The sequence below is a fragment of the Delphinus delphis genome, chromosome 6, assembly GCF_949987515.2.
Source record: "Delphinus delphis chromosome 6, mDelDel1.2, whole genome shotgun sequence".
Taxonomy (NCBI): domain Eukaryota; kingdom Metazoa; phylum Chordata; class Mammalia; order Artiodactyla; family Delphinidae; genus Delphinus; species Delphinus delphis.
In genome coordinates this window covers 2,643,695-2,669,701 of record NC_082688.1, presented here as the reverse complement: position 1 = coordinate 2,669,701, position 26,007 = coordinate 2,643,695, and the positions used below count along the sequence as shown (strand labels likewise).

At 59.7% G+C, this 26,007-nt stretch overlaps 1 protein-coding gene and 1 non-coding gene across 4 annotated transcripts; one reads left to right on the top strand and one right to left on the bottom strand.

The window, feature by feature from the left end:
• Positions 1-1,597: 1,597 nt before the first annotated feature.
• Positions 1,598-1,723, top strand: LOC132427771 (U6atac minor spliceosomal RNA). The gene has a single exon (XR_009519980.1). It is a non-coding gene; the product is annotated as a U6atac minor spliceosomal RNA (small nuclear RNA).
• A 2,816-nt stretch (positions 1,724-4,539) lies between these two features.
• Positions 4,540-24,568, bottom strand: WDR5 (WD repeat domain 5). Of its 3 annotated transcripts, none has more exons than XM_060013855.1 (15): positions 24,264-24,568; positions 23,521-23,574; positions 21,327-21,502; positions 20,533-20,641; positions 20,253-20,326; positions 19,480-19,569; positions 19,186-19,275; positions 18,969-19,052; positions 15,332-15,387; positions 11,328-11,374; positions 9,015-9,090; positions 8,354-8,387; positions 8,019-8,093; positions 7,410-7,497; positions 4,540-6,475 (listed from the first exon to the last, which is right to left on the bottom strand). In XM_060013855.1, exons 3-15 carry the CDS (start codon positions 21,405-21,407, stop codon positions 6,375-6,377), a joined length of 1,005 nt encoding a protein of 334 aa, XP_059869838.1. In that variant the 5' UTR covers positions 21,408-21,502; positions 23,521-23,574; positions 24,264-24,568; the 3' UTR covers positions 4,540-6,374. The 3 variants fall into 3 exon arrangements, with proteins under 3 accessions (XP_059869838.1, XP_059869839.1, XP_059869840.1); XM_060013856.1 differs by lacking the exon at positions 24,264-24,568 and adding an exon at positions 23,948-24,235; XM_060013857.1 differs by lacking the exon at positions 24,264-24,568 and having other exon boundaries at positions 21,327-21,538; positions 23,521-23,538.
• Positions 24,569-26,007: the final 1,439 nt, after the last annotated feature.

Below are 26,007 nucleotides of genomic sequence, written 5' to 3'. Positions count from 1 at the left end.
CCACGTCACCCAACCACTCTGGCTTGTGTCCTCAGCTATCAAGTGTGGGTGCTCATGGCACCAACCTCGTGGGGGAGGGGCGTGAAACGGGAGGACGTTAGCGCAGGGCCGCTGGGGCCTTGGCACACAGTGGGTGTTGAGCACGGCCTGCAGCCGCTTGTCCTTAGTGAAGAGTTACAGCCCCGCAGGTCTGAGACTAAGGAAGCCCGGCCGCTAGGACGGTGTGGGCAGCTGGACAGAGCAGTGACTGAGACAGGACTGATGCCCCTTGCAGCTGCCCACTGTACTGACCAGCTCCGGGGTGACACCCAGGCCCCGCGCTGCACCTGCGAGCGCCGACACAGGGCAGGACAGGGCCTTGCCCAGAGCACACACACACACCCACTCCCAGCTGACCCCGTCCCTGGTGGCTGCCTGCCTGTCCCTTGGTCACGCCCTCGGCCCTTCTCTCCCTTCTCTCCCACGATGCTCTGCAAACTGGGCAGAGCTCTCCCGTGTGCACTTGGTTAGCTCTCTACCTGTAACTAACCGGCTGATTGGGAACTTCTCAAAGGAGAACTGGATGGGGGACACTGCTAGCCTCCTGCAGGCCGTGTCCACCCCAGCCGGCTCAGCGTCCCTTGGCTGGACCTACCGCCCCCCCCTTCTGTCCACTGCCCTTCTGTGCTGTCTGTGAGCGCATACACGGTGTGGACGGGCGCGCTCAGGGACGCCTGGGCGTGCACGGACGCTGTGGACACGCAGGCGTGTCTGCACACGTATGCACATATGCTTATGCACACATGCACACGCCTTTCTCAGCCCGCGCGGTTCATCGGAAGGTCGCCCCCGGTCGCACGGAGCCCAGCGCACACGCGCGTCCGGCCGGGGAACCACGCGCCCGCAGCCGTGGGGAGGCACCGCGTCACCGCCTCGGCCGGGGCCGCATGGCCCCACCGTCTACACTGCGGGGACGGCCAGCACCCGAAGCATCGGATTTAAATCCTAAAACTCTAGGGAAAGGACGGACGGGAAGAGCAAAAGCCGGCTCCGCGCAGACTCTGTCCCGCCCCTGGGTTCGAACCGGCCGCTCAAAAATGGCGCGGAGCGGGCTCAGAGCATGCGCGGAAGACGCGTGGCGTAGGCTGGGAGCATGCGCAGACCACGCCCCGGCTCCCGCCGCACCCACAGTTCCAAGCGCAGGGCCGCGTCCGGATGTCCGTGGAGCGGCTCTTCCTTCCTCGTCCTCTGATTCGCTACCAACCACTTCCATTTCCGCAGAAAGTTCCGAGCCATTTCCGCGAGGCGTGTCGCTGTAGGAAGTGCGCGCCTACCCTGTTTTGTTTCCGGGGGAATCTATTTTCCTGAGGGACGCTTGGACTTCCGGGTGTTCCTCTCAGCCTCTGATTGGCTTGTTTTATGAATATATTAGAACACGAAAAAGAAGTTTTTTCATCGCGCTAAAATAATATAGCGACTTAAAAAGAACTTATTCTCGGCTATCTGTTGGATGCGATCGCTTTCACCAGCGTGTCTGAGGTGCGAACGCGAAGTCGCCGTAAGCAAAAGGCGGTGCGCAGGCGGGTTCTTAAATAGGGAGCGCGCGGAGGATGGAAGCGTGTTGTATGAAAGGAGAGAAGGTTAGCACTCCCCTTGACAAGGATGGAAGAGACCTTCGGGTCTAACAACACGCATACGGTTAAGGCATTGCCACTTACGTTGTGGCATCTAACCACTGTTTTTTACTGTGCGGACACAAGGGCGTGTGGTCCGCGGGGGTGCATCGCTATACGATGTGTGCTGCACTTGTCCACACTGACGTGTGGGCGTGACGCGCGCGGGTGCATAAGCGGGGGGTGCGACACAGGGATCTGTGATACACGGCTGTGTGATACGTGTGTGTGCCGCGTGGACAAACACCTATGCGACGCTACTTGCTCGGCTCTTTGAGATGCTTGGCATTTTTTTTTTAAACATCTTTATTGGAGTATAATTGCTTTTCAATGGTGTGTTACTTTCTGCTGTATAACAAAGTGAATCAGCTATACATATACATATATCCCCATATCTCCTCCCTCCCTATCCCACCCCTCTAGGTGGTCACAGAGCACTGAGCTGATCTCCCTGTGCTATGTGGCTGCTTCCCACTAGCTATCTATTTTACATTTGGTAGTGTATAGATGTCAGTGCCACTCTCACTTCGTCCCAGCTTACCCTTCCCCCTCCCCGTGTCCTCAAGTCCATTCTCTACATCTGCGTCTTTATTCTTGTCCTATCCCTAGGTTCTTCAGAACCTTTTTTTTTTTAATTCAATATATATGTGTTAGCATATGGTATTTGTTTTTCTCTTTCTGACTTACTTTACTCTGTATGACAGACTCTGGGTCCATCCACCTCACTACAAATAACTCGATTTCATTTCTTTTTATAGCTGAGTAATATTCTATTGTATATATGTGCCACATCTTCTTTATCCATTCATCTGTCGATGGACACTTAGGTTGCTTCCATGTCCTGGCTATTGTAAATAGAGCTGCAATGAACATTGAGGTACATGTCTCTTTTTGAATTATGGTTTTCTCAGGGTATATGCCCAGTAGTGGGATTGCTGGGTCGTAGGGTAGTTCTATTTTTAGTTTTTTAAGGAACCTCCGTACTGTTTTCCATAGTGGCTGTATCAATTTACGTTCCCACCAACAGTGCAAGAGGGTTCCCTTTTCTCCACACCCTCTCCAGCATTTATTGTTTGTAGATTTTTTGATGATGGCCATTCTGACCGGTGTGAGATGATATCTCATTGTAGTTTTGATTTGCATTTCTCTAATGATTAGTGATGTTGAGCATCCTTTCATGTGTTTGTTGGCAGTCTGTATATCTTCTTTGGAGAAATGTCTATTTAGGTCTTCTGCCCATTTTTGGATTGGGTTGTTTGTTTTTTTGATATTGAGCTGCTTGTATATTTTGGAGATTAATCCTTTGTCAGTTGCTTCATTTGCAAATATTTTCTCCCATTCTGAGGGTTTTCTTTTCATCTTGTTTATGGTTTCCTTTGCTGTGCAAAAGCTTTTAAGTTTCATTAGGTCCCATTTGTTTGTTTTTATTTCCATTTCTCTAGGAAGTGGATCAAAAAGGATCTTGCTGTGATTTATGTCATGGAGTGTTCTGCCTGTGTTTTCCTCCAAGTGTTTTATAGTGTCTGGCCTTACATTTAGGTCTTTAATGAGATGCTTGGCATTTTTCGTAATACAGAGTGGATCACAGCTTTCTTGTATGGGTATCATTGCACCTGGGGCAGGCGTGCCTTCACCTCAGCCACAGGGTGGGGGGCAGGGCCGGGGAGCGGACATCAGGACACCCAGGTGGCTTCCACTTCCTGTCAGTGTGTTTCAGCGTGGAAGCAGGAACGGGGCGGGGAGGTTAGGCAGGTGACCTGGTGGTCAGACCAGGTCCCGCAGGTGGCTGAGGTCTGAGGCCTTGGTGGCTTCGAAGTTTCCATGTGCATCTCTTCAGCATCACAGACATTCGGGGCACAAGTAGGAATTGAGCAGCCGTCCTCCGTGGGACACTGATCCAGGTGGGAGAGGACCCCAGCCCCAGGAGCTCACATCCTGGACCATTCCAGAGCCTTAGCGGACAGATCCAAAGCAGACGACCTCTGTGGGGTGAGCAGAGCAGGCGGGAGCGGTCAGGGAAGGCGAGGCGGAAGATGCCCTGAACCAGGTTCCCCCTTTATGTCCAGAGCACAAACTGCCGTGAGTTTCAAATGCAGGGCTCATTTAAGGACCCAGTTAAATGATGGTCAAAGTAAATACAAGCAACGTGGGTGGTGGTCGGTCCACTCCGGCTCTCAGGAAACGGGGAGACGGGAAGGTGGTCGGCAGCCCCTCGGAGGTGCCGGCAGCAAACCCGGACCTGGACACCTAGGGGACGAGTGACCCATTCTCCAGAGATGCCGAGGGAGAAACGGGGGAACCCGGAGGTTCAAGAAGGAAACACAGGCGGGGGCTTTGCTGGGGCCCCCGGTTCACACCAAGCTTGTGTGCGTGTGCGCGGGTGTATATGTACCTGTGTGTACATACGTAGGCACGTACACTTCAAGATATTAAGACGACGAGGGAAACCTGGACACTAGGTTAAAGAATTCATATTTTAGGTGTGAAAACGGTACTGGGGTAATGCTTTTGGAGAATTATCTTTTAGAGATACCATGAATTCACTGCTTAAATTATAAAACATTTGGGATTTATACTCAAATAACCAGGGAGGGATGCCTGAAACAAGAGGTTAAAAGTTTTTGAAACTGGATGATAGAACACAGCGATTTTCTCCACTTTTATGTACGTTCGAAATGTTCCACAATAAAGTTTTTGTTTTTAATATAATAGAAGATATTCCCCAAAATGTTAGTGGGAAGAGGCATCTGGGTGATTTATTATCTTTGCTTTTTTTTTTTCTGTTGATAATTAGCACAAATACATAATCATCATAGTAAGAAAATAGCATTTTTTAAAGACCAAGAACCTTCCGCTAGCGCACGTGGCACTGCAGAGCCTGCGCAGCAGGAAGCACCGCCTCGGGGCCCGCCTCCACTCCACAGGCCGCTACACGGAAAGAAAGGTAAACAGTTCTCGCGGGGACACAGTTACAAGACAGGAAATTCTTTATTTTCAAAAAGAGAATGTATTTTTACATAAATCTACAACAGAGAATTCAAATGTAGAAAAAATAAACTATATTCAAGGACACGGCACTCTGCACGCATGCCCCTCCCCCGGGGGCGAGTCCGACACCGGAACCAACAAAACCCAAAGAACCTCAAGGTCTCGGAAATCCTGAGGCCAGGCCTCCGCCACCGACGCGGGGCCTCAGCGTCCCCCGTGCGGAAGCTGCCGACACGAGGGTCCTTTCGCCGGAGCAACTCGCTCCTACGACAGCCAGCGTCCGCACGGCTTCTTCCCACGTGGTGGGGGGGGAACGGCGGGATGCTCGTTTCCAGACGCCGGTGCGACTGTCCTCTCTGGGCCACAGCGGCCGCTGCGGGGTGGGCTGCCGCTCCCCCATCTGCAGGGACCCCCGGAGCCCAAGGACTGGCCCCGCCGCCCGGCATCAGGCAGGGGACGCGCCTCCCCAGCAAAGGTCTCGGGGCCACAGGCGGGATCGGAACCCCAGGGTGGCCTGGCTGCAGGGAGGGGTCCCTGTGGACGGCAGCGGCTCTGCGACGACACTGCCCTGCAGTCCGGTGCGCCCCACACCCCACTCCCGCCGGCAGGAAAGAGGCCCCTGACCCAGCAAGCAGAGCCGCTGGGTGCGCGAGGAGGGCGGATGACACCCAGCTCCCTGCGAGAGGCCGGCTCCCAAGCCCGTGGGTCCCGCGGTTGGCGGCGGGGGCGGGCACCAGCCTGTGCGCCCCAGACCCGGGGCGCCCACACCCCCGCCCTCGCCAGCGTCCGCCAGGTTCCACAGGACAACATCGCAGGGTCCCCGGCACCATCCCAACTAGGCCCCCCGCCTCCTTCCCGCGGCCCCACATCTACGTGCCGTTAGCCCGCGGGGACTGCTGACTCGCCCTCTGCGGCCCCGGACCCCGCATGGACAAGGAAGGAGTGGGCACATCACTCGGGGGACCTGTCTCGTGAGAAAAATCCTTTCAACCTCCTGCCAACTGAGACTTTTCCTAAAAGAGCCGCATGGAGGAAAGCTTTGCTGAGAACTCGGCTGCCACACGCGCACACGACCCCACCTTCATTACAGCCCGAGGCGCTGCCTGTAGTGTGACCACCCGTGGGACAAACGGAAGCCCTGAGTGTGGTCGCCACGCCAACAGCACAGGGGCAACCACCCCAAAACACAGAAGGCTTCTACCCGGACGTCAGTGCACGCCGCTCTGCGCTTCCCAGAAAGACTCGAGACAGGTGGCTACTGCTACAGGCGGGACAGTGTCTCCAGGGCATCTGCTGAGCACTGACAGGGGCAACCCCCGAGTTCGGGCGGGCCAGGCTGGCGGCCAGAAGCCGTGGCAGCAACACAGCCGTGGTCACAGCGCTGGCACTGGGTAATAACATCGCATAAACGGTACAGAACAGTTACTGGAAAAACACACAACTCGTGGTAAATTGAACTTCACCTTTTTGTAATAAAAAATTAAAAATTTCTGTTGACTCTCTTTGAACACAACACAGACTAGGAACTCTTCCCCAACGGTGAGAGGAATTGGCGAGAAACTTCACCAGCAACTTCTAGAACCCTCCAGTGGGAGACACGCCCCAGGCAAGTCGTCTTCAGAGGCGGCTCAGGCCCAGCCCCTCCGGCCCCCAGGCCCGGACCCCGGGAGCCCCTCCGGGAGCCGCGCCCCCGCCAGTCCGGGTGGGCTTCCCGACAGCCCCCGCGCGGCGGGCCTAGCAGTCACTCTTCCAGAGCTTGATCGTCTTGTCGTTCTCCAGGGCGGCCGAAGCGATGATGTTCTCGGTCGGGTGACAGGCCGTCGAGATGACAACGTCTGGAAACGACAGCCGACAACAGTTCCTTCCTTGGACCGGGCCCCTCCCCACAGGGCCCTGCGCGCGGTGCACTCGGCAAACAGAGCCCAGGGCCCGAGCAGGAAGACGGCAGGGGCTCCCAGCCCAGAACCCAGCCCGGAGGCTGGGGCGCCGCACGGGCCGGGGGCACAGCTGGGGGGCCGCTGTTGGTCTCACGGTGTCAACACTGCGCCCTCTGCACCTGGACCAGAGCCCGGGGCTGCCCCCCTCCACCAGCGCTGGGCCCCAGGACGCCCCGAGGGGCCAACTCTGCGAGTCCACCAGGGCGGGGACAGCAGATCCCGCGAGCTGCCACTTGGGGCTGGTCAGGTTAATGCGCTTGTAGCTTTTAAATAAAATGAACCCCAGAATTTTCCCTGTTGCCTGAGTGGCTTCAAACAAGCCTCTGAGCGTCCTGCCCGCACAGCAGAGGAGAAGCAACAGGCCAACGATGGAGGCCGAAGGCCAGTACTGGCCTCCGGGGTCAGGCCCTGCTCCCAGGCGGAGCTGCCTTCTTAGGGAGGAGGGTGTCACTCTGATCTGATTCTCAACGGGCTCAACACCACTCTCCACTGAGCACGGGGGAAGAGCAGCGGCCCGGAGGGCAACCGGGGTGACGGCAGGCATCCCCGCTCCCCGCGCCACCTCCACGCAGGACAGGCCACAGCGCCCGCATGGGCTTCCTGTCGGCCGACAGGAAGAAGAGGTTAAAGGCTGTGGCCTCAGGCTGCGGGAGCCAGGACCAGACCACCCCCACCCCCCTGCCGCAAGCAGCCCCAAAACAGACAGCGTCCCCCAGTCACCCGCGGGCGAGGAGAGGAGGCAGCGGAGGCAGCCCAAGGTGCCCACGTGCGCTGGGTCGGGTTTCCCGGGGCACCAGGCGCAGGAGGGCGGCGGCACAGGTGCCGAGCTCACCTGTGTGGCCCTGAAGCTTCTGTACAATCTCCTTGGTCTGCAGGTTCCAGATGTAGACCAGGTTGTCCTCCGAGCCCGACACAATCCACTGGTCACAGACGAAGGGGGAGAGAGCAGGGTCAGGGCGCACATGTGGACGGACAGTACCCTGCACCCCACGGCACACCCGCCCCCGTGTGGGCCCCGAGCCCCTGCCCTCCTCCCGTGCAGAGGCTGACGCATGGCCCGCCACGCGTCTCGAGGCGCCTCTGGGACAGAAGCTGTTTCCTCAACTCCGTCGCCACGTTTGACATTTGCCGTCAGTCGTGGCTGGGCTGCTCGTCACCATCAGCTCCTCAGTCTGAGCCTGGGGGTTAGGCGAGGGCCGCCCGCAAGGGCAGAACCCACCGGGGACCGGCTCCCAGGAGGCCTCAGCGTGACCACGGAGCCTGCGGGCCCCAAGCAGCCAGGACAGGACACCCCAAAACAAGTGAGAGTCATCAGCACTTTGTGTGGCGTGACTTCATTTTGGTTAAAAAACAGGAAATTCCTGTTTGTTTTGTGGGTGAGAGTACAAGGCCCGTCTCAGGAAGGGGCCGGGAGCAGCTCCTGAGCTGGGAGACGACTTACCTTCCCTCCAGTGACGGAGAAATTAGCAAATATGCAGTACTTCTCATTCTTGTGGCCCGTGTACGTCTTCAGGCACTGAAACGGCCAGGGGACGTCAGCTCAGTCACGACCGCCCTGCAGCCCAGGTGCTGCCCCCGTCCCGGCATCTTACAGCGACTGGACGGCTCTGAAGAGCACCGGGGCCCCCCACCCCCGCACAACCCGCCCAGGTCCAGCTTTAACCCGAGTCGTCAGGCAACGTGCACCAAAGCAACGTGCAGAGCCGCTTCCTGGGCCCCTCCGGCCACAGCCCAGGACCCCACACGAGCCCTCTGCGAGCCCCGCCCGCCGCTCACCTTGCCTTTGCTGTAGTCCCAGAGCTTCAGCGTGCTGCAAGGCAGAGGGGGCGGGTCATTGCGCTCCGCCACGGCCGCCCCACCCCCTCCGGGTGCAGGTGCCCCGCGCGCACGGCGTCCAGGGACCGTGAGGACACCCGAGCAGAGTGTGGGGCCTCCAGCATTTGTGGGTCAAGGACACTTTTCTAAAGGAAGCTACTCAGTGTCCCTAAGCCAGTAAGGGGTCCTCGCTGCTGCCAGAAAGGGACAGAAGAAGCCCCGTCCAGGGCAGTCCTTCCTCCTCCCATGGGGGCCGACCCGGCAAGCCCACTTGAGGGCAGCCCACGGTGCACAGGAGGCCGAGCGCCAACCACCTCCCGGGAGGGCGGCCGGTGGCCAGTGACATCTGCCCAGAAGCGTGTCGGGGGAGAAGCAGGGTGCCCGGGCAGAACAGGGCCCCGCACCTCGAGGCCACCATGCCCGCCACCACCTCAGACAGGATGGGCCACGGTGACCACGGAGCCAACAACCTGAGATCCAGCCCCCACACAGACAGGCCCTTCCAGTGGCACCCACGTCCGGAGCCCAGCCCCAGCGGGATGAATCGTCTTTCACGCTAGGAATCCGGCCCTGGGGGGCGACGGGCCTGGCCGCACGCCACGCCGGGGATGGAAGCACTTACTTGTCCAAGGTCGCGGCCAGGATGTACTTGCCATTCGGAGAAAACTTCACAAACGACACGGGAGGGTTGTCATCGTCTGCATGGAGCACAGAGACGGCTGCCAGCGGGGCACTGGCTCTCCGGGAAGGGGGGCTCCCTCACCGCCACCTGCGCCGACACCGCCCCTCGCGGGCGTCCCCCAGGGCCGGCCACCTCCCTCACCCACTGCTCGTGCCAGCGTGAGAGCCGGTTCTCCCAGTGACCCCATGACACTAGGGCTTCGGGAGCGAAGGCCCTGCGGCCAGTCGGCCTCGGGATCGCCTGCCTCACAGGAGGGAGTTTGCAAACACCCAGCTAAACCGAGAAACTATCCCCCTGAGAACACAGTGGCTCAGGCAGGCGCTCTCCGGTTGCATGGTTATAGCGGAAGGCGTGTAATTTCTCCCCGGAAACAACCCTGGCGACGTCACAGCGCACCCTTGCTCCCAACACTTGGGGTCAGAGCGCACGGCCCAGGGTGGCCCTGGGAAGGCGGGTCAGAGGCCCTGCCACCCTCTCAGCCGCTGGCACGGGAGCACACGCCCAGGAGGCGCTGGGGCTCTATGACGGTCCCACACCTCCTTGGGAGGAGGGTGTCCCTGCCTGAGCGAGGAGAGCCCTGGGCGTGCGCCCTGGGGGGGGCCAGCGCGGCCACGTGTCCCGAGCACCAGGCGCGGAGCAGCACGCGCATCACCACCTCGGGAGGCCCAGGCCTGCCCCCCGCGCACCGGGGGCCTCTGCTCCCTCCAGCTGGTCCCCGACACCGAAAATGCCACAAGAAGCAGGCGAGGGCCACCCGGTCGCCGGGCCACACGGAAGGCCCCCCCCCGCCCCAGCTCAGACGACAGGAGGCAGTGCCCAGAGGTCTAACCAGGCTCCGACGGCGAAGCACCGCGGGGCTGCCCATCAACGCCCGAGGTTCTAACGCCCTAGACCCGAGGTTAGAAACGGGACGGGACTCGGCTCCCCACCACCCCTTCCGGCCCGGCCCCAGACCGCTCGCTGCTGCCAGCCGTCAACCTCTCTGGCCTCGGCTTCCCACCCAGCTGCGGGGCGGCTGCAGGGACTGCCCGCGCTCGGCCGTCTGGGCACAAGGACACTTCCCGCCGGGCGGAGGTGGCCACCCAGGCCTCGGGGGGGAAGACAGCGCGACAGACACAGAGAGATGCCGCGGTCGGGGGAAGGTCGCGCGTCAGAAGGGTGGCCCCCCTCGCAGAGCAAGAAAACCACAGAGGCCGCTGTGTCCCTCCCCGGTTCTCCTGCTGAAGCCCTAGCCCGGCACCTGGGAGACAGCATCCTGGAGGCGGGCTAAGTTAAAATAAGGCGGGGGCGGGGGGGCGCCCAAGCCAGTCTGACCGGCGTCCCTGTCAGAGCAGGAGGTGGGGACAGCAGGAGCCCACGCAGCGGACGACCACGCGAGCGCACGCTGAGAAGGCCAAGGAGCGGCCTCGGGAGAAGCGGCCCGGCCCAGCCCTGACCCTGGACATCTGGCCGCCAGGGAGTGGGGACGGGTCTCTGCTATTGAAGCCGCGCAGCCCGCGGTGTCCTGTCACGGTGGTCCCAGCGCACTCTCACAGCCACGCTTGTTCCCAGGACAGCCGGGCGCAGGAGGCTCAGGTGGGCGCCCCGCCCTGGCGGCCCTGCCTGCTCAACGCGACACTGCAAAGACCTGCCCGCCGAGTCCGTGACCGGACCCCTCCAGGGCTCCATCTCTCGCGTTGCCTTCCCAGGCCCGAGGCCACCCTCTGGCCACACACCCCCCACGCCCAGCAGCACCAGCTGCCGCCCAGACCACGCTGTCCTTCCACTCCGTGCCGCCTTCCCCTCCTCCCCAAGGCACAGCCCAGCCCCATGTGCAGAGACCTCGGGGCCCCTTGCCCACTTCCTCCCCCCCATTTCCGCACCCCCAGCAGACAGGGCTCACTGAGGGCAGGGGCTCAACCCCATGTGCTGAAGGAATGACCCAAGCGGAGGGTCCGCAAGGCCGGGGAGGAAGACAAGGGTCTGCTGAGCACGGGCAGAGTCCGAGGGTCGTGCGGGTCCTTCAGAGGACACCGCTGGGCAGCGCCACGCGAGGCCAGAAGGGAGAGCCAATCAGGAAGGAGCGGATGGGAGCCGGAACCGCTCAGGAGAGGGGGAGCCCTCCCAGAGGGAGTAGGTCCAGCGGGGAGAGAGGGAGGCTTCCAGAGAGCCACACGTGGAGGGCAGGAAGCGTGGGAGAAGCCGCCACAGCCAACCCGGCAGACTGTCCCCTGGGACGCGGCCCCCCTGCAAGCAGGAGCCGGCGGTACTCACCGATCAGTGTCTTCAGGCACTGGCCCGAGGCGGTGTCCCAGATCCGACTGCAAAGCAACGAGCACAGCAGGTGACTAGAAGCGGCTTCCTACTTTCCACGGCTCTCAACGCGGATGTTTCAGGACCAAGCCACAGCCAGTCCTATCTCGCTTTTCCAGTCACCGTTCACAACCACTCCCTTGAGCCCTGGGGACCAGAACGGGCGCGGCACGTGCAGACGGCACGCGTGTGCTCTTGCTGCCTTCACCACGGAGCAGCGCGCTCATCGCGACAGCTGGGACAGCCGGGGGGGGGGGGAGGGGGCGATGACCGGCCCTCTCCGCACACCCACGGCCGCGAGGCCAACAGCCCGACCTGCGTCCCTGCAGGGCTCTCCACGCGAAAACACGCCAAGCACACGGTCCCTGGGGCAGAGTGCTTTTTATAAAAACAGGATATCGTAGGCACTTTTCTGGACGTCCCCTAGTTCAGGACCAAGAGAACCCACTCAAAGGGCCGCTATTCCCCAACGGGACGCGCCAGGTATCCCGTCGCTGCAACCTCAGTGTTTCTGTGATTTCTGCCAACACAACACCCTGTTTTGGGAACCATGGCAGTGTATTTGCGCGGACACTTCTGGAGCACAGATGCCCAGCGATGGGGGCGGGCGTTGGGTCGAGGGCACGTGGGTTTTACAGGTAACGGGAACGCAGGGGTTATCGCCCAAGCGTTCACTGTCCCACCTGCAGCCCTTCGGAGCCAATCCCGCCCTGGGGGCCGCAGTAACTGTGTCTCGGGTTTTAACACCCAGAAACATCACTCCCCCACTCGCTGTTTGTTTTAATTCTATTGGCAGAGAACTCAGTTTACGCTTCTCTAAGAATTTTAAATTCACTTTATCTAGTTGGAGGGGTTCTAAATCGAACCGCTTACAGCATACCAGCCCAGGAGACGGGCGTTCCCCACCGCCAGGATGAGGACGTGCCTGGTCCCCCGTCCCTCCCTCTTTGCTTTGTGTCCCTCTGGTTACATTTTACCATTTCCTGAATACAGGCCTTGCTCTCTTGTTAATCGCATTCTAAGCACCCCGATGCTTCTGTGACTCTTACGGGGGAACTTGCTCTCATCCACTAACTGGTAGCTCCCAGGATAGCGAAACACTGTCAATCTGCAAACAGTGACCTCACCAAGTGCCCGTCCACGTTCTATAACCGGCAGGCTCGGTGGCTCAGAGCCTGGGTTCCAGAGCCCGAGCTGTGCTCCGGACCCTGGCTCTCTCGCTGACCAGCTCGGGGATGGCGGGCAGGGGCTTATCCCTGCCTCAGCTTCCCAACTGAGGATCGGGGATGGCGACCATCCAGTACCCGAGTCACAGGACTGTTGTGAGGCTTAAATGAGTCCCTATTTGTAAAGTACAAATACGTGATTTTTAAGTTTTAAAAAACATACAGGGCTTCCCTGGTGGCGCAGTGGTTGAGAGTCCGCCTGCCGATGCAGGGGACACGGGTTCGTGCCCCGGTCCGGGAGGATCCCACATGCCGCGGAGCGGCTGGGCCCGTGAGCCATGGCCGCTGAGCCTGCGCATCCGGAGCCTGTGCTCCGCAACGGGAGAGGCCACAACAGTGAGAGGCCCGGGTACCGCAAAAAAAAAAAAAAACATATAAATGTTCCACCTACAGAGAGATAAGTCTCTATCCAGTTTTCACACAATGACTTTATCTTCTTACCACGTTAGCTAGAAATTCCAAATAGCACCAAATGCTGAAGGAGATGGGCATGACTTTTGCCCGATTCTAGCAGAAATGGATGTGCCACGTTAACCACTTGCTATAAACGTGACTATTAAGTTTCTGTTAAACAGTCTGTGACACTGGCCTATGTTGCTGGAGTTTTCATTAGGAACGGCTGCTGGATTTTATCAGGTAAGAAAATTATACGGATCTCTGCCTCCAATTTCTTGGTATAATTATTAGATTTTCAATTTCCTATTGGTTGGCACATTACTACAATCGTCTCATGACTCACAAACCCACTTGGTCAGGAAATACTACTCTTCCACACACTGTGGACTCAGTTTGTAACATTTTCCTGGGATTGTGACCTCAAGTTTCACTAGTGAAGTGTCCTCCGTGGTTGTCTTTTTTGGACTAGCAGTCAAGCTGGGGAGGTAGGTCATGCTGGACCCAGAAATGAACCGGGGGCTCCCCAACTTGTCCTGCGGTCCAGTTCCAGCAGCCTTAGCAGTTTCTGTCACTTAACCCAATTCCAGTGTAGAATCATAGGGCCCATATAGTTTTCAGCCCTTGAATCGCTTTTTCCAATCTCCGCCATGGTGACCCCCTTGCTCAATTTAGGGAGTCGGAATTAATCCCCGTCTACACAGCCTGCTCAGAGGTGGGCCAGGCATCCTCCTGCTCGTCCCTCATCCCCCCGAAACTGCTCTTTTCCACCCCCTTTTTATTTTTTATTTTCTGGCCATGGGTCGCACCTTGGATATCAGCTTCCCAACCAGGGACTGAGCCCGGGCCACGGCAGTGGAAGCGCGGAGTCCTCACCGCTGGACCGCCGGGAAGTCCCGTCCCCTCTCTAGTTTAGTCTTGCATGTTTCTGCTCTTTTTGCTTACTTAGGCTTATACAGGCTGACCACTTTGTGGGCCTTATGAAGGATACAGCTTATTTAAATTTCCCTGTCACTTTCCCCTTTCTCCGCCTTCTAACTTTACAACTTTCCTCCCCTTACTTTTCTGGCCTGCTTTGCTTTCCCCTAACTTCTTTAGAAAGCTTTTAGAGGCAGTCCACAAGCAATTCTGAGAACGTGCCACACGCTTAAGAAAACCAGCACTTCTGTAGCAGATACACAGCCTGTGGCATCGCTCGGCCCCGCTAACCCCAAGCCCCCTGCTGTCGGAGTCGAAGCAGCAGGCTGGACTCCCTCACAAACACTTCGGCTCCCTGTACCCCTAGCTTCCCCACGGCAGCCTCGGGCGGCCGTGGGGCCTGGTGCCGGAGCTTTCTCAGCCTTCCCGTCAACTCCACATGCTGCATTTCCGTCACCGTCGCCCCGGCTGACACTCGGTCTCTGCTTCCCACCTGCCCGACCCCATGTGCCCACCCTTCTTTTCCGAGCCTTGACTCATCCCTTTGTCTTAGGTGTGTTTCTTGAAAGCAACAAGAGTCAGAGGGCTTTTAACCCAAACCTGACAGCCTTCCTGGGGGTGCTCAGCCCGCCCCCCCACGGTAAGCGCCCAGCAAGCACCCTGAGCTCCGTTTCTTCCACGGTACTCTTACACGTTATCACTTATGTTACTCGAGTTTCTCTACTTTATTTTCACTAAATGTAGACAAATTTCTAGCCACCCTGTCTTTCTCCCGCGTAGCTGGGAAGTCCTTCTCAGGCCATCGGTCCGGCTGGTGGCTGCTGCCGCCCCACCCCCTCCCCAGGTTCCCCTCCCCGGTAACCAGGTGAGCTGTGACGCGCAACCCGCCAAGCCCAGATACCTCCTGACGCTTTATACCCACGTGGGCCGCGTTAAATTTCAAACGCTTATCTCCGCGTCTTCCCTCGCGTCTCTTAAAGCATCCACAGGGCACTTACACTACCAGCGCCAAGGCCACGAGCGCGATCCGCTTAGACTGGATGTCCCGCCCCCGCCACCCTTCCTCCTCACCCTCCGTGACGGGACCTGTTTTCATCCACCTGTTCAGGACCCTGACGGCCCCGATGGACACTCTCGGACGTTCACGTCAGCACACCTTCCTTCCACCTCCCCACCAGCGCCACGAGCTTGGGACGCGCCCCCTTCAGGGTCCACGGGGAGCCACGTCCAGGACAGCAGCGCCTCCCCGCGTCTCCGGCTGGGGCCTCGCTGCTGACAGGAGCCCCCTCTCCCGGCCACGCTCACCGCCACCCCGCCTGCCCAAGCCCCTCGAGGCAGACGCTTCCGCTGGACGCCCGGAGGCACAACGGTGCAAGGGGAAGCCGTTAAACGCTTGCTGACTCAACGAAGTAAAGCTCTTTCACTTACCAGAGACCATCGTAGCTACTTGAAACTATCAAGGATCCATCACGATTAAAATGAACCTGAGGATGAAGGAGCGGGAGAGGGGAAAAGAAACTTACTTTCAGAGCATCAACACAGACTGCGCCTCACCTGGATGGCCTTCCGTTCACCGGCCCCCGACAAAGGGACACGCACCCTGCTGCATTCTGAGCGAGCTTTAAGTTCTGATTTCCCAAGGATGCTAACGCAGACCACAAGCAGCGTGGATAAAACGGTCATTTTTACCTGGTGTCTCAAGCAACCGTCAGTTTGTTTCACGACGGAAGACTGAACCACAGAAAGAAAACCAACCCCGAAACACGTCTTGAGTATTTAAATCACAAACTCGACCAACCCAGACCTGCTGGCTCCGTGGAGGCCCCACTGCCCAGAGCGTGTCTGTGGACCCGCATGGCCGTGGGGGCAGTGGGACCAGGGCTTCCCCGACTTCCATCGAACAAGGCAGAGAAGTCAGGAGAAGGATGCCGCTTATTCAGACACTCCGGAGCCTTCCCAGCCGCGTAACGCTGAGCACCCCCAGAATCACAAGACGGCCCGGTTCCTGCTCCGAGGGCCCGGACACCAACCCCTGCGACACTCGAGCTTTGCAGACGGGGCAGGAACAAGATCCAGGCTGCTCCAAACTCTGTGCCCGGGAAGAGGTGCAATGACCAGATCGGGGGCCGGGCCCAGAAGCCGACCTGTGGCACTTCCACACCAGTTACTGCATCTGAATGCCTGACTGCCCACTACAGAGACAGGCGAGACACACCGTCTGATAAAGAAATGGCAACGTGAGCAGTCCCTTCCTCAGAAGTGGTTTGCCTTTGCCTTTGTCCTCTTTCTTTTTTCCAACTGAACCTCAGTGTATACAGAAGGAATCACAACGTCAGAAGTAGAGTTCTTCATCAATTCCCATCGTTTTCATTCGAGTCCTGGGCAGGAAAAGCCTTTTTACAACACACACCCCCCGCTGGAACGCCCTCTTTCCTGCTACGTGTGATGCCTGTCCCATGGGGGGTCGCGCCCCGGGTCAACTTCTCGGGGACAGGGCTGGGGCTGCCCGCCTGCCGCCACGGTTCAGACCAGCGTCTGGTCCTCACACCACTGACACACGGTTCACACACTCCTTTGCTATGCGCTGTCCCGTGTAGCAGCTCCCCCGCCCTTGACTCACGAGATGCCAGTAGCACCTGGTTGTTGAAAACCTCAACATCTCCAGACGGTGCCAGGCGTCCCCAGGGGACAAGCCCACGTGTAGCAGAAGCACCTGGAGGGCTTGTCAAAGCCCAGCGCCGGCCCCGAGAATCCGCACATCTTGCACACTCCCAGCAGAGGTGGTCCTGGGACCACGCTTGGAGAACCACCGTCCAGACTGTCGAGGGGCCCGTGATGGAGCCACGTGTGCCACTTAAACTTCTTAGCCACTGCAGCAGGGGAGTTAACAGGTGAAACAAACCTGACAGGTTTTTACTTAACCCAATATACCTGAAATACTACTTCAACACGTAACCGACACTAAAAGTTATAAACAAGACACTTTACGTTCTTTCCGTTGCACTGGATCTTCAGAAGCTGGAAGCCTACGTATTGCCCACTCCTGCATGTCTCAGCCTGCGGTGCTGCCGTGTGTGGCTGGCGGCCTCCACGTGGATGGCGTGGCCCGTGAAGGGCCGCCGTCACCGTCCTCGTCCTGCTCCCCCGGCGGTGCTGACGGCGCCCCCTCCCCCCACTCCTGAGCCACGTGCTCGTCAGCCTCCCGAAGCCGCTTTCCCTACAACTCACAGCAGCGGATCTCATCACACTCGTCCCTCTGAACCTGCAAACTACGATCTGATCCAAGCCCCTTCGCTGGGTGATGACGAGCTGACACGGGGCCCCAAAGCCTGCCCCACCAGGGCCGCGCTCCGCTCTGTTCCAGCCACGTCCAGACAGCACCGCCGGCACACGCTGGCAGACCAGCGCGCGGGTGTGAGGGGCAAGACGGCCAGAAAGTCAGTGCTACCCAGAAGGAAGGGGGGGGCCAGACAGACCCCAGTGGGGACGCCAAGTCCCGACTCAGACGGACAGCCGCTGAGCTCCCTGGAGGTGACACCTGCAGGCGCGCCGTGGAGGGAGAGAGTGGGCAAGTGAGGCAGACGCACAGGCCAGCAGCTGCGGAGAGGGGGCGGGAAGGATGAAGGGGACAGCAGGGACCTCAGGAAAGCACTGACATGGGGGAGCCCAGGCAGGGGGACAGCAGCTGGACTCAAGGGGGCGGAAGACTGCAGGAAGCCCACGCACCCTGAGGGCTCTGATCCCCGACTGGCCTTGCAAAGGCTGACCGCTCGCAGACCCGGTGCTCCCCCGACACCTGCCCGCAGATGCTGTGGCACAAGCGTGCAAGGCTGTTCAACAGACGTGCGCTGCACTTCTCTCCATAAAGTGCAAGTCACAAGCCAGCGTCCCCGGGGGGACGACGAGAGCATCGAGCACCTGCAGGCACAGAGCCGGAAGGTGTCCGAGACCTTTCTGCGGTGCGCAAGCTGGAGCAGGATGCCGCTGTCCCGTAGCACCACCGCCATCCGACAAGGGGGGGTGGGCTGGAAAACACGCACTTAAAAAACCGAAACCCCCAGACGGTAGCTGCCAGCTGCGCGCAGTTGCCTCTGAGGATGGGAGCTCAGAAGACTCTGATTTGCTACGCGCTACGTTGCCTCTTGCCTTTTTTAAAAATAAGCACACATTACTTTTGTAAGAAGCAAAGACTTTAAAAATCCTACCATCGTTTGCGATCAGAGCCCCATCCCTGACCACTGCAACACAGACAGAACTCTTTCAACTCATGGCCTTCACTCCGACTATCTCCTGGTTACTTCACACATGCCCATTTGCGGCCTGTCTGGAAGCCAGCTCGGCTCAGACGGGGCCCCCAGCACAGAGGACAGAGGAGCGACGGCACAGACTCAGGAGGGCCCGGGGCCCAGACGGCAGGGGCGCCTTCCCCGCAGCCGCAGGCACCGGCCGTGACACAGGGCCAGCACCGCGCCAGGCAGCCTCGACCAGCACACGTTACGCGTCCCCCAGGGGGTCAGGGCTCTGCCCACGGCCCCGCTGGACAAAGGGCTTCCAAGGCTGAAGCCACTTAAAGTCACTCACCTCCACAAGCCTAGAACCTGAGGAGGACCATGTCCTCGGTAACAGAGAACAAGCTATCTATACGTGACCCCTTCCACTTTCCAAAAGGCAAACCTGGCTAAGAAACCACTTGGGGCCCTTCGCTGGCAAAGAAATACTTTGGCCGTTTGTAAATGGAGCCGTTTATGACACGCACGTAGTTTAACCCCTGCCTGTTCATCCTGTGCGCTGGCAGCAGCCCTGGACCGCGCGTGCAGCAGGCTCGCGGGGCCCCACCTTCCCACCGCCTCACCCACGACTGGGCCACCCGGCCCCCAGGGCCCTCTGCCCACCCACCTCTCCACGCAACACCCACGCTGCCCGCGCTCCCGCCTGCTCTGCAAGCCTCCGGGCAGGGCCGCCTCCCCGCCCCGCCTCCCATGGGCACGGAACCCTGAGCCCAGTCTCCACTCGTGGCCCTGCTGTCGGGCGAGCGCCGCGACCTGGCTGGGCGGGGGGCACTCACGGCTGAGACGGGGTCCGAGTGCGCGGGCAGGGTCTTGAGGCACTTCCCCGTCTTCACGTCCCATATCCTCACGCTTTCGTCAAACTGGAGACAGAGGGGCAGGTGGCAGTGGTTCTCCGGGGGCTCGGACGGGACAGACTCGCTGGCCCCCGAGCCCCCAGAGCAGCCCAGGACGGCCCCCGGTTCACCCCCGCCCCTGGGGAGGCCCCAAACTCACAGAGCCCGAGACGATGAGGTTGGACTGGGGGTTGAAGTTACAGCAAAAGACGTAATTGCTGTGTCCCTTCAAGGTTTTCAGACACTTTCCCTGAGAGGAAGTGTTGTGAGACTAAGTCATTCCCAGTGGTTGTTTCTTCAAATGTCAGCCGTCAGGCTAAACCCATCAGCAGCTGACCCGCCACAGCTGTAAAGCCCCTCTGACGACAAGCACGGCTGCTCCCCAAACGCAGTCCCACCCCGAGCCCCTTCCCCAAACGCACGCGCTTCCCAAGGAGGGGCCCATGCAGCTCACCGAGCTCACGTCCCATATCTTCAGGGTTTTGTCATCTGAGGCAGAAACAAGGAGGTTAGAATCTGAGGACCACGCCACGTCAGATATTCCCTGGGGAGGAAACACACGGTCACAGTCACTACCTCGGCAAAACGGGATGAGCCAGCAAAAGTCAAATCCTCAACGTCCAACTGGGCATAACTGAGCAGGCCACGCCCTCTGGTTCGTGCTGACCAAACAGCCTGAACCCGCAGGCCGGGCCCAGAAGCCTGTCTCCGTGGCTCTGCCAGGCCTCACAGCTGGGCAGAAACTCATCTGGTCAAAACTATTTGCTTGAAAAACAAGAGGCGGGCTTCCCTGGTGGCGCACTGGCTGAGAATCCGCCTGCCGATGCAGGCGACGCGGGTTCGAGCCCTGGTCCGGGGAAGATCCCACATGCCGCGGAGCAGCTGAGCCCGTGAGCCACAACTACTGAGCCTGCGCTCTAGAGCCCACGAGCCACAACTACTGAAGCCCGTGTGCCTAGAGCCCGTGCTCCCCAACAAGACAAGCCACTGCAATGAGCCCGCGCACCACAACGAAGAGTAGCCCCTGCTCGCCGCAACTAGAGAAAGCCCCTTCACAGCAGTGAAGACCCGATGCAGCCAAAAATCAATTAACTAATTAAAAAAACCCCAAGAGACAAGTAACTATCCCAAAAATTGGGGGCAGGGAGGTTCAATCTTAACCTGACAAGCCCGGAGATGGGCCCCAACCCACGTCCAGCAGCAACTTCGGCCCAGGTTGAGACCTACCAGCTTGTGACCAGAGATGGTTTTCTCAAATTTCCCATCGTATGCTCCCCAAATCTTAATGAGTTTATCTGCAGCTGAAAAAAAGGAATGAAAAGCAACTGAGGTCTCCAGTCATCCAGGGGCCAAAATCTGGGCTGCCCACAACACAGCCTCCCCTAGGGAGCCGCGGTCCTCGGCACCCACCCCCAGGCCTCCCCCCTGGCCCAGGCCCGTCCCTTCAGAATCACAACCGGCACGGGCACATCGAGGGGACACGCAGGGAAGCCCCAGGGGCACCTACACGAACTCGCCAGCCACTCCCCATTCGGGCTGAACTTCACGGAGGACACAGCTTTCGTGTGGCCGGCCAGGGTGAACTTCAGAGCGTAGTTTGGTTTGACAGGTGTGGGCTGTTCAAGAGAGAGTACTAGTCAGCGAAAAGTAACCACCACTGTCCAAACCCATTGATCGCCAGTGTGGAGCTGGCGCCCAGGCCGAATTTCACGCTCACACCTACCCTGTGACGGCGCTTCCCAGAGCCCTCGTCCACCGGGGTGCACCCGCCTAACCCCGGGCTCCGCGCGTCCCCTCACAAGCCCTGCCTCTCCTGAAGCCCCCGTCACCCAGGCCGCCCTCCAGGCAGTCCCGCCAGTGCAGCTGGAACCTCTGGCAGCCCCAGCCCTGCTTCGGCAGCCCACCCACCCGAGGTCAGGCTCCCCGACGCACACCTGAAGGCCTGCGCCCTTGGTGAGAGGCCCGCCTGCGGTCTACAGGAGGGGTTTGCACACCCGCCCTCCGCAGGGAACTGTGCGGGCCAGGGGCGAGGTGCTGAACAAGAGGCATTTCCCAGGTCCCACACAGACTCTTACGATCAAGACCAAGGATGCGTACTGCTGGTGAAGCCCCCTCCCCAGGTGACAGGTTGGGAATCCCCGACACGGCCCACATCAGCACTGGACTGGCTGGGAATGTAGTTTGGAGTAAAAACTGGCAATATTTAAGTGGGGGGTGGGGAGGGGAGGGGAAACAGTTCCGGGCGTGAAATATTCCCGAGGGTCTCCCAGCCTTCGTGCCCAGGAGCCCGCAGGGACGTGCCTTGCTCTGCGTGGCCGACGACGACGGGGTGGGCTGTGCTCGGGCGGCCTCAGCCTCGGGCTTCTTCTCCTCGGTTGCCATGGCTCTGCAGCCCACCAGGCAGGGCGACGCGGGTAGAGAGTTCACAGCTCCGAGTGGAGGACGCACAGTGGCAAGGGCTGTCTGCTAATCCAAACCTGCAGTGGGGGACCGAGGCCAACAGACAAACCACACTTCAAAAATTAATTTCCAGGAAAAAGAATTTTAAAAATCTGACCACCTCACTGAGCCCTGTAGCAGGTGCCGTTCCAAACTAAGGGTCCTCTGCACGTAACTCCTCGCTAGTCCTTTGCAGGTACTCTGCTGCTCTCATCCCTTCTGTGATCAGAGTCCAAGACCCACCTTCAGGGGTGCTTCCTATCTTGTTACCGCATGTCTGAAATGCAGCACAGTCCAGGCAGACAAAACGTAATTCTCTTCAAAGAGTCCTTGATACATTTAAAAAAAAAAAAAAATCAACCAAAGACTTCTTGTCAGGAAGCAAACACGCCAAATTACAGGAGACTGAGCTACGGGGTGCAGAAGTTTGGGAACTCATCCAAATCCTTAAATGCATCCCAAGTGATGCAAAAGTGCTAACAGCCACGTTTGAAAACACAAGAGCAGGCCCCAGTGGTCCACACCTCCCGGGGACTCCAAGGTCACCACGTGTAGGCGGCAGACACAAGGCTGCTTCCAAAACGCTAACAGCCGAGAGGTTCTCCATCCCTGGTGAAGCAACGACAAGACACAGCCGGAAAAGCACAGACTGGAGCCAGCCCCGCCTGCTGGAGTCGCCAGCGCTAGGCTTCCTAAAAGCAACCTGAAGTACGCAAGGACACTCTGCAAGCAAACTCACTGCAGAGGAGGGAAACAGACTGCAGCTCAGTTGGGTTTCGGCATGAAGACGGGAACCCCTCAAATGCTGCATGGTAAGAGACTGGTTTCCTCTATCACAGGACTAGACTCCGCGACTTGGACACGTGGCACAGAAGCACACCAGGTGACGCTGAAACGAGGGAAGGCGCCTTTCCAGAGGAGAGCCACCAAGACATCCTGCAAGCATCACTGGCCAGCCGACTCCCGGAAGCTGACACCACCGTTAATCCAACGCGTGCACACCTTGTAAATTCTAGCTCGGCGCTTAAAACTGGAAGCTTGCACGGGCTCCTTGTCGCACCAAGGCGGGACAGAAGCCATCAAAAAGAACACGTCCCCAAGTCTTCATCCAAGAGGAGGGGAGCGAAATCACAATGCAACACAGCTGTGCAGAGCACCCCGTGAGGCCACAGCGGGTTACCTGCAGCAAGGATCCCGGCCCAGGAACGGATCCTGCAGCACTGGAAGCCCAAGCAGTAGGGTGGGGTAGGGGAGGGGCAGGTCAATAAAGCTGCGGGGGGGGGGGGGGGGAGTGCTGGCACGAAGCTGGCGCTCCGGAAACGCTGCCTACCTGGTGATTAGCTTTAGCGCAAGCAGGCCGTGCCAATTAACCCAGGTGCTGCCTTCCCCTGGGTGGGCCGGACAAGTGGGGGGAAAGGAGCCAAGGACGAGAGCTGGATGGTCTGTTTCACAGAACCTAGCATCTGAGAAAGGCAGACCACAACTAGGGCTGAGAGGAGGGAAGCCCGGGGCGCGTCCAACCTAAACACCAGTGGGAACTGAAGAGGCTCCACGTGGGGTGGAAAGGGCAGCCCAGAGGCCTGAGCAGCTCCTTCTACAGTAAAAATCAAGACCCGCCAGGACGTGTGGTGTGACTCCCGCAAACTTGCTGCCCTCAGGTGAGGAGCTGGGGATACATACAATAGGTGGTCTTACAGAAAGGTGCCCAGCCCCTCCCAGCTCAACCCCTGCCAGCAAAACATTAACACACAAAAAACCAACACAAAAATTCAGCAAACTTTTAGAAACACAACTTCTCGACTCAACGTTTGCAGCTGGCCTCCAGATCACTTGCTACCTGCTCCCTCTTGGGACCTAGGTGAGCCACACCACCCAAGGCTGAGCGTCCGAACTTCTTCGGAGAGCTTCGGAGTAAAATGCAAATTACTAGGCTCCACCCCAGAGACTGGGCCGCTGGGTGTGAGAAGACTGGCGGTAACGAGGCCCACTGAGAGCGAGGGAACCCGGCTCTCCGCACCCCACCTGGATTCTCAGACACGCGGGCGTTCTGGCTTACCTCTCCGCCTCCTACGGGGCCGGGCCAACCTCAGAGACAATGTCGACAGCGGACCTGGGCGGGTAGAAACGGGGTGAGAGGACTACCAGGGAGCATCTTCCACATCCCCCAAAATGGCTCTCGCAGGCCAGACTAGAAGGGGTCTGAGACTCCACAGCAAGAGCGTGGTGGTCTCTCCCTTCATGCCGGCAGCCCCGCACCCCTGGGGCCCCGGGCTCGCGCGGGGGGAGATGGGGCCTGGCTGCCCCCGGCTGGGGGTGAGCAGCTGGTTAGGGTGAGGGCGCCTCTGCAGCAGAGAAGAGCGGACAGCGCGCCACATCCAGGCACTGGATGGCTCGGTGGCCCAGAGGTCTTTCTCTGGAGGCAAACGGGGGACGCACGCCGGCTGCAGGAGGAAGTCGCAGTCCCGGGTCCGGGGGCTTGTCACCTGACCGCTGGGGGCGGGAGAAGCCGGGGGTCCCCGGGGCTCGGCGGTCCGTGCGGGTCCGTTTGGGGCTGGTTCGGGTCAGGGGAGGGGGCCGCCGGGGCCCGGTCGCTCGGCGGGGAGGAGGGGCGCAGAGCGGGCACCCGGAGGCGAGGCGGCGGGCGCGGGGCTTCTGCGCCGGGAGGCCCGGCGGGGCTGAACCGGCGCCGGGCCGGGCCCGCCGGAACACGTGCGGCGGCGGGCGGCGCGGGGGGAGCTAGCGTCTGTCCCGGTCCCGCACCCCCGGGGCGTGCCTGCCGGCCGGGCGGTCGCCACTTACCTGCCGGGCGGCTGGGGGACGGGGGCGGGCGCTCAAGGCTTCGCGTCGGCCGCCGCCTGGGCGGGAGCTCAACTAGGCGGTGCGGGGAGCAACAGTGCGCGTGCGCGCGCGCGCGGGGCGGGGACTGCTGGGGCGGGGCAAACGCACAAAGCCGGCCTCTCGGAGGGCAGCTACGGCGAGCGGAGAGGAGCAGAACGCCTCGGCATGGCTCAACGCCTTAAAGGGACAGTGTGCTGCCCGTGCCTCCTGCTTACAGGCGTTAACCCCAAAGGTGGCCGGTTCCAGCCCTTCTCCTGCACTTTCTGAAAACTGAAGTAGGAAGAAGATACATAGAGGAAATGCTCATGTGCCCCTCGATTGTCCACATCCTGAGCTCGCCCTGCAGCAGCGCCCAGGGAGGAGAGAGCACCCCGCCCCCGAGATTCGCGGGGCGGCGGGGCCCTAACGTTTCTCCTGGGCTGGGGCACCTGTGCGGTCGCGTCCCTCCGTCGTCGCGCACGCTGGGGAGCGGCGGCTACGGCGTCCAGAGCGTCCGACCGGCCCCGGCGGTGTCTCCGCGTGGCGTCTCCATTAATCTCGGGACACCCCCGTACAGGGGCCCTTACCTTCCAAGTTTGAAACGAAGAACCTGAGCTCCAGAAGGTTCAGAACCCGGGCTCTGGGAGCTGCGTCCCCCGCACTGCGCCCACCAGCTCTCCCGCAAGGCCGGCGGCCGGGTTATCCGGGTCTTCCCGATCCCTCCGTGCGGAGAGCCCGCGGGGCGCACCTGCTCCCTCCTGAGCCCCCAGCGCGGAGATGCGAACAGTCACTGCGTGCGGGCTGCTCTGCTGTCTGCAGGGTGACGGCCCAGACAGGTATTACCACCTCCAGTTGCAAGTGGGGAAGGGGAGGCCTGGAGAGGAGGGCTCAGGGACACAAGGAGAACCCGGAGCCGGCGTTCTGACCCCAAAGCCTGCGCATTCTCACCCCACTGCCCTACTTCTGCTACCCACAAAGGTCTTAGAGTCGTGGATGTTCTCCGCAGCCCCGTTCAGGCCCGTGGGTAGAATAATATGCAGTGTCTTATTTCCCAACTAAAAATGGGAACACCAAATATGACACAGGAACCCGTGCAAACAAAAGGACAGCGCATTTTAAATGGAAATGACCAGGGAAAATGAGTTGTGTGGTTGTCATAGATACAGGAGCCACGATTGACAAGCCGGCTGGAGTGCCCCTCCCAAGAAGGATGCGGAGGGGGGGGGGCGGGGGGAAGCAAAGTCCCAGTTTGGCCCTGCCCGGCCGGATGTGGAGCTCTGTGCCCTGCAGCCCTAGTCATCTTAGGCCAGGTGCCCTGGAGCATGAGGCCTTGACTACAAAAGGTAACAAAATCAGTTCCGGATGAAAAAGGGTATCTGCATCCACCAGGCTGCCTGGGCCGGAAACAGAGCCCATTACGCAGACCCCTCCCTCACCTCTCAGACAGCTCTTAGAGCCATCCTCTTCCCTCCCTCCATCCCTACCCCAGTCCCACCTCCCAGCTGGCCTCTTCCAAACCTCTCCGAAGCACTGTCAGAAGAACTTAAAAAACCCCCGGTCTGATCTGTCACTCCCCAGTTTACGACTCAGAGCCGGCTTCCCATTGCCCTCGGGTCCAAACCCAGTCTCTGCTGGCGGGGTTTACCAGACTGGCCTCCCCCTGTAGCCTAATGCCACCCCCAAACTGTGCACCCCGGATCCCAGCCCCAAATCGGAAGTACTTCCT

Excerpts from the sequence above, each read along its gene's own strand:
- WDR5 (XM_060013855.1), bottom strand. The coding sequence starts at position 21,407 with ATGGCAACCGAGGAGAAGAAGCCCGAGGCTGAGGCCGCCCGAGCACAG. Across the intron at positions 11,375-15,331 it reads AGTAGCTACGATGGTCTCTG|TCGGATCTGGGACACCGCCT; the intron begins GTAAGTGAAAGA and ends GTTGCTTTGCAG. Across the intron at positions 8,094-8,353 it reads GGGACTACAGCAAAGGCAAG|TGCCTGAAGACGTACACGGG; the intron begins GTGAGCGGCGGG and ends TGGCCGTTTCAG.